The sequence below is a fragment of the Pholcus phalangioides genome, unplaced genomic scaffold (assembly GCF_987345545.1).
Source record: "Pholcus phalangioides strain wild (caught in Gottingen) unplaced genomic scaffold, Ppha-v1.0 ptg000067c_1, whole genome shotgun sequence".
Classification (NCBI taxonomy): Eukaryota; Metazoa; Arthropoda; class Arachnida; order Araneae; family Pholcidae; genus Pholcus; species Pholcus phalangioides.
Genome location: NW_028301634.1, coordinates 61201 through 69118, shown reverse-complemented (window position 1 = coordinate 69118; position 7918 = coordinate 61201). Strand labels below are relative to the sequence as shown.

General features: G+C 36.5%; 1 protein-coding gene across 1 annotated transcript in view; it reads left to right on the top strand.

Annotated features, from left to right (window-relative positions):
* Positions 1–449: 449 nt before the first annotated feature.
* The window catches only part of LOC149063734 (single-stranded DNA-binding protein-like), a 29327-nt gene continuing 21858 nt past the window's right edge, over positions 450–7918 (top strand). Inside the window, exons 1-4 of the mRNA XM_089255669.1 lie at positions 450–485; positions 1572–1643; positions 4177–4237; positions 5200–5229. Coding sequence (XP_089111795.1) covers positions 465–485; positions 1572–1643; positions 4177–4237; positions 5200–5229 — 184 coding nt within the window. The 5' untranslated portion in view covers positions 450–464. The remainder of the gene's footprint in view (positions 486–1571; positions 1644–4176; positions 4238–5199; positions 5230–7918) is intronic.

Below are 7918 nucleotides of genomic sequence, written 5' to 3'. Positions count from 1 at the left end.
CTCTTGAAACTTCGGTCATTCTTTTTCTAAGGATCAAAGTATCAACGACACGAATGATAATCTTTGTTGAAATATTCATGTTTTCGCGTAAACATGTTATTGTACAGGGTACATGTTGCTGCGGGACAAAGTAAATGGATAAACACCACATTTCGTCCGTCATTAGTTGGCAATTATTTAAACGCATTCTTATTCGTGCTGATGCAGCAGAAAGGTATGGAGGGGAGTGCCCAGCTGCTGTCGATTACCATAACCAGAAGCCCTACAACATTGGGAATAATCACACGCCTATTCGTTTTATATTAATACGTTACTATCTCGCAAATGGTTGCAATTCAACAGAGTTTTATTCTTCCTTTCGTAAGTGAGACAACACTCCGTGCCAAGAATCACAAAACTCTCGGATGCAATATCAACATCGCGACCGGCTTCTTGAAAAGGATTCTGGTGTCATACGGTGCGCAATGGAGCAAACTCTCTTCCTGGTATCCTTTTAATGCATTTCTCGGTGGAGGGAAAACACGGATCGGCAAACATCCCATATTAATTCCACTTCCGACATCCCTATCCTCTTGGGAGGCATTATTATTATTTTTTTTACTTTTCGTGATACCCGGATGTAATTACTTTGAGCTTTACTGTAAAATAAATATTTTATAATATATATTTTTCCCCCTCTCTCCTCCTGAATTCTTTTGCTGTCTCGTCCTGGTGATACAGAAGCTCATTAAGAAAGAAACATTCCGTTCTTTGAAACACTCTTGGTATAAGCTTGTTGCAAGATCATCATCACGGTTTTCAAGTTGATCTTTTTCTTCTAGGACTGACTCTTCCAACTCAAGTGAAAGCTCCTTTTTTTTTTCTCGAGAGAGAGAGAGCCCTCCTCGTGCCATTCTTTACTGATCGCATGTCTTCCGTGTCTTCGTCACACAAACGGCATGGACTTCGCCAAGAATTTTGATGGGAACTTTTGCGCTGTTCCTTTTTTATAACCGAGAAAAGAATTTATCCCATATATATATATATATTTTTTCTCTCTTATAATAGGAGTGTTTATTCTACAAGTGCGTCATGGTTCTTATACATATTTCTCAATTGGAAAGATATCCGAGTTCTTCCACGTAAATGCGTGATAACATGATACATAAGCACTTGGGAATGAACGTAGAAAATGGCTGGTTGGAGTAGAGATAAGAATTTAATTAATTTAATTGAGGAAAGCAAATAGAAACCGTCGGAGCAGTGTTTGAGATCTTATCTTTTTCCTTAACTTATCAGGTTTGGTCTAAAAACAAAAATTTTTACTGGGTAAAAATTGAAAAGATTTGTTCACAAGGTTTAAGGAAAAAATGCGTACTATGTACGTACCAGTTATTATTCTCTCACGGTCTTACCACTTAGTGTTTTCTTGGAGAGCGTTGGGGTACTTTCAATGTATCTGGAGTTTGTGGTGTACTGGTATGACTGGAATCTCTGGGTAAATGTTTGTAAATGAATATTGCAGCCACGTGTAAAAAATGTTTATAATTTCAGTGCTGTGTTTATATAGACTAAATATTTCTTCTCTACAGCCTTTCATGTCTCCGAGGTATCCTGGAGGTCCAAGACCCGGTGTACGGATGCCACAGCAAGTAGACTTTAACGTGAGTATTAAATACTTGATTAATAAACTTGATATTCATTTCTACTGCTTGAAATCATGTGTAGCCCGTATTGTCCTAAAAAAAATTTATTTCAGAGAAAGTGAGTCTGCCTTGTTGTTGAGAACCGAAGACTATTTTCGATAACCACACTCGGTCGTTATTCATTGTCCTGAAATGAGATATTTCACTTCATCTAAATACATCCCAAAAGTGCTCGCTAAATTGTATCCGTAATTGGAATGAAATCCCACGTCAATATCCAAATATGTTTTCTACGAAACATTCGTTTTAAGAAAATTCCAATCACGCTCTTGTCTCGATATATTTTCCCATCGTCTTTTCTCGATCGAATACGAGAGCATTTTGATTTGTGGAAGCAATTACTGATTCGCAAAGGGAAGAAAGTAATTTGCGTAGCTCCGAAGTCTGTTTTTTCTTTCAGTTGCGCATAAATATATTTCTTATTTCTTTATTATTAGGCTCCGAAAATTATTTTCGACCGACTAAAAGACCTTCGATTTGACAATCGAGGATGAATAAAACATCGTCCGAATTTCCTCGTTCGTTATCATCGTGTATTTTTCTTTTAAGTCTCTCTCGCAATTGGTTTTCATTCATTTTCCCGAGTCAGGCCTTTTCATGCTAAAACTGACAACGCAATTAATGCGCATAGATACGCGTGACAGAATAATAATTACACTCGAGCACATACGCGTATGGAAAAACGTTTAATTTCTAATTATACTATTAATAAAAAAAAAACGGAATTGGATTTTTTTTTATTTTTTATAATCTATTCTTAAAAGAAGCCAATGGATTTTTAATGGTGTTTGTGTGGCCACGTGTGAGGTCTTTATACAGTTGCGAAATGTTTATCAATCAAGACTTTGAATATTTCTTTTTTCCCATCTCTCAATTTAATTATTCCGTATTTTATTTACGTTTTCCCCTTTATGTTATCGTAAAATAAACACGCAAAAAACGAGAAATGGAAAGTAATTTTTGCCGTCGTTCGGTTTTTCTATTATTTTTTTCTTCGCCATTCCCCGAAGCTAGGCAAAAGAATAAAGCGAGTCGATGCATACGTTTGTTTTTCATGTTTTTTTGTCTCGTACTCAAAAGTTAATTGCAATAGAATATATATATATTCATGTTTTGTATCGATTTTCTCTTTCTATAATGATTCTTGTTGTTGCGAAAAAGAAAAACCTTGTTTCCGAGAAAATTTATTTTTATTTATTTTTATGTATGTATAAGCGTATTATTATTAATTCAACGATACTTACTGAGAGTAAAAAAAAGAGAGAGGAAAGTATTGTGTTCGTTAGTCCGTAATTGTTTGCATATGACGGGAATCGGATCAGGAGAAATTTTTGAGATTTCTTAAAGAGGAACGTATAGAAAAGGATAAACTCTTGCAGTTCATGGAAAAGGAGGAATAAGTCTTTGAGTTGTTATTTAGAAAATTGATGCTTAATACTTGCGATGTAAATAGTATTAGCATTGTTTTGAATGAGTTTTTTTCTCCCTTTCATAATGTTATATCAAAGTTAATGAGATATGCTCTAATGTTGTTATCAAAAATAGTTACATATATGCTGAAACTAAATTCTGCGAATTTGCCATTATGTCCTTTTCTATTTATAATTGATAACACTGTTCAACACTGATTTTGTTTCCAAAGATTTTTCAGCGATTCTGGGGATCTGATTCTGAATCTGACATTGGTTTTGTCAGATTGGTTTTAGTTGAGATAAAGTTGAATTCCTGTAGAAATATTAATATATAAGAAGCATACAAATCATATTCGAAGTGTACGAAATATAAATCAATAGTAAATTCAACATCATTGAATAAAGACCACTGATTGAAATGCTGAGAGTACACATCATCTCAAAAACTAGAGCCAATTCGGCAAAACCATAATCTCAATACACCCCCAAAAACCGTTAAAATTTCCTTGAGAACATGAATTTTTTTTTAGCAGTGCAATCTAAGTTATTAGTTCCATTTGAGGTTTTTCATTCATTAAAAAAAAAAGGAAATAAGCTAACTATAGCGTGAAAATTTGCCATAATGCTTTAGTGTTTGACATAATGAGTTGTTTACGGCTCGTTATTTCATCGACGGGACTGTGTATTAAGCACTATTCATGTTTCGACATGATGTGGAGAATATATTTGGGATAAAAAGAAAGGAAAAACTACTTTCCTAATACCAATTATGTTATAAGGCGCCAAGTAATTTTCTGCTGAACAAGACATTTCTAAACTGATGGCAGGCAGTAAAAAGCGTTTGTCGGTTGTTTTGGCGAACTACCGACGCGTGAACTGCCATCATCTTCTGCCCCTCTTTTTTCTTTACTTGTGGACATTTATATAAATGAAAGTTCCTTAAGTGACATCTTGTATTGCAATTCGATATTGTTCTGCTGACTTGACGTTTTCTGCTTGTTTTTTTCCCCTGCTTCTTAGTGTGTTATGTACGAGGGGGAAAAAAATTCAGTTTTTTTTCTCATCTTTTTTTTTTCTAGCCTGCTGGAAGTGTTCCAGGCCAGCCGATGATCCCAAATAACATGGATCCCACGAGGCAAGGTAAGGAAAGAAAAATAAATAAAACTGAATTACTTATAATCCCAATTGATGCCGCTATTTCCCTCCCCCCCAAAGCCATCATTTGACATCGTTTCATTTACTTTCCTCTCTCGTTTGTTTTAATTGAAACCGGTAAAGTTAGCGTCATAAAACCACGTTCACTTGAATATAGCAGTTGGTACAACGCAAAAACAGTGCAGCTTTCTTATCCGAAACTGACGGGGGGGGGGGGGGGTGTTAACACCTTCACAAATAATGTATTTACGTTAACAAGTTGGTTTTGAGATGAAGGCACCATAAATCGCTTCCAGCTCGTTAGGGAAAATATTTTATCTATATTCTATCGCCCCCCCCTCCCTTCCCCCGGTTTGAACCCGGGACCTGACGACAACTTTCACGGTGGTAGACGAGCGTCTTACCACCACGCCAGTCGGGCGCAACTTAAATAATCTGGAAATGCGCCACGGACCACTTAAGTGATTTGATAATCTTTCGTGGGCCACCTGAAATCTTTGTTTATTTATTACGGGCATATTCAGATGACTCCCACAGCCACATGGGTTGAGCATTTTTGATAATTTGCATGTTTTAAAACATGAAATTATAATCGAATTTCAGAAGTGTTTTGGAAGCATTTTTAAACACGTTCATGCGGATATTTGAGAGAAAATTTTGCAAGAAACAACGAAACATTTTAAGAAGTTTAAGAAAACAAAAAGTTGCGCAATATTTCGTAATGACAAATCCATGTATTGTATTTATGAATTGTGAAGAGTTATATTACTTTGTTGTGCATTTGTATTGTTATAATTTCTGGCCCCCCACGTACTATATTTTTGAATATTTCTGTAATTACTAACTCCTTTTTTCTCTTCCTACTTCCTTATTATTATTTTCTTTTTATTTTCTTTCTCTTCCTTTTCTTATTTTATTTTTTATTTTTTTCTCTTCGTCTTTAACAGGAGACGGCGGGGAGTTTGTTGGCTGGCAAGGTAGGTGTTGATGATGTTGCTTACTACTACAACCGCCTTCCTTCGAATATTTGCTGTGCATCTCCCCGTTTCTCTCTTGAATCAATCAAAATATCTTTTCCTCATATTCCCCCCCCCCACCAACTCCTTTTTTTTTCCTATTAAGTTTTCCCCGTTTTAAATTTGCCCTTTATTTTTTCCCTCTTCCCTCCTACCCTACCAAAATTAACACATCTGTCTAACACTCAAATGTGTTTTACCCTGAGCCCGTGACAACTATGTCTATGTTCATTTTTCTTTTGACCCTACTTCAGAACGAAGTGCGTGCACACATTGAATAGCAAGTTGAATGGCAGTTGATAGGAGTCACCCCTGGACCTTTCTGCGTATGGGGTGATAATAAAGCGGCAATTTTTCTAAAACGGTAATTTAGCTTCAGAAATGGAAACAACTTAAGGTCGTATATATCAATTTGTGTATGATAGGATCAAAGTCATAGTTGATTTATGCAATCTATCTGCAGAGTTCAGAGCTGAAGCTGAGAAATTAACCATTGCTTATGCCCTCTCCCACCCTCGTGATTTCAGTAAAGTGTTCGCCGATGAAATTTTCCATTTTGCAGCCTTTACCAAGCTCGGGCCATGTGTCGCTCCATCTCAACAGGCAATTTTACTTCACGATGAAGGGCTTAGTAATATCTTACACCAAGTGTCAATATTGTTCTTGGAACATATGAGACCATTAAAGTATTACATCAGCATCGAATCGATGGGGGGGGGGGTGTCTTGATCGGGGGGAGAATTGTCTACCTTCGCCCTGCCGCCCTATGTATATTCCTGAAGGGCAATCCCAGTCAGAGGCGTACGCGCAATCGATGGGACACAAAAGGCTTTGGGGGGTGGGTTGCAATGAATTTCTTGAAGAGAAATTTTGGGTTCTTAGCCTTCAAATAGCATTGAAATCAACAGAAATTTATTATAATAACATTTTTAGGTATTTTCTTCCGATAATATTTTTTTTTACATATTTTTTTGCATCAAAAATAAATTACTGATCGATGGGGGAGGGCGATCCTGCGGTACGTCTCTGATCCCAGTGTGCGTTAGGAAGTAGGGGGGGGGGGGGAAGCAGAGCTGACGAAAGTTTTGACTTGGGGGGGGGGGTGTCAAAAAAAGGATAAAAATCTGCTGACATAATACTTGAATGGCCCCTGCATAATGATCACTAGTTGTTCGGGAGAGAGATCATTTAGCAAATTGGTGCTGCTAAAAATTGTTTGAGAGCAACGATAACCCCACGAAAGACTGAGTTCTCTGTGTCTACTCGATGTAGCGTTGTGTTTTAAAGATGATAGAGTTTCACGAATCGATTAAGGAGTTTTCAGATGCCAAGTGCAGAAAAAAGGACTTTAGTTGGTTTTGCAACATTTAAAAGTGTCGCCAGATGGATGTGGAGGAGGTGCGCGTGTGGTATTGAAAAGAAAAAAAATATATAGTCAGAGGCAATCATTTACTTCGCATGAAGTTTTAATTTCTTCATGACTGACCTATTTGATCGAGGAAATCACGGGAAATTAGAATAATTAATACGGAATATCGCCAACTCTCGCGAAACATGTCAGATGTCGACAAAATTAACAATATGTTTTACAAATAACCTTTGGCGAGTAAACATTATTATTTACTTTAGTATTGATTATTTAAAGTAAACGTCGATGAATATACTGATTTTTTTTTTAATTTAGTCGAGTAGGGCGAAGTACAGAAATGCTTCGCGTAGTGGCCATGACAATGACCAAGTCGGAACGTCAAACATGCAATAAATATATTTTTTTCCCAACTTTAGATATTAATAGAACGAACGAACATTCTCTCTCTCTCCCTGGATGTGATCAGCTCTAATCTTTGGAACTTCTTGGGGGAAAACTGTTATTGAAACGGAAACACAAAAAAGACAGAAAAAAATTATTTCTGCTTTTCATCGACGTTACAAGTAGTTCATTCACATTACTCTCTATGGGAACAGTCCGGACCGTCAGTTATTGACGCTATAACTGAGTTTGACTGTATTTCTCCGCTTTAGATGCTCTAGTTGTATCACAAATGAAACATTGATATAGAACTCCAGAAAGAAAAAGTGATCCGGGGATTCGGTGGAGCGAGCTTGAGAATTATAATTGAGTGTTGGAAAACAGTTTGGAGATTTTTCTTTCTTTCCAGGAATGGCTGCGGCTTATTAATGTGTGCCTCCCTTCAGTTCTGTTTCAGCTTTTTTTTAAAAAAGCTTTTTCATCCTACCTTACGCTATTTTTTTGATGAGCTTGTGCATGACTCTCCATTATCTCTGTTAAGTATTTGATTTTTTTTTCAATCGCCCTTTTTTATGAGATACAGTGAAACCTCTTTATAACGATTCTCGATATAATTAATGATAAACGATATTTTTTCAACTTTTGTTTGCGATTTTCACCAACTCTAATGTTAAACTTCTCTCGCTACAACGACATTCTTTGCTACGATAAATCCCTCTATAACGATATCTTATGAGATTTTTTTAAAACCGCTATGACGACATTTTTTAATAATTTTGCTCAAAATCGTTTTGAATTTGATTTCAACTTGGTCACTTGTTTTCGTTCTTCTGAATGCGCCTTATTACATCGGTATTTCGCACCACAGGATCACCGAAAGCAATCGGTATCGCTCCTTTC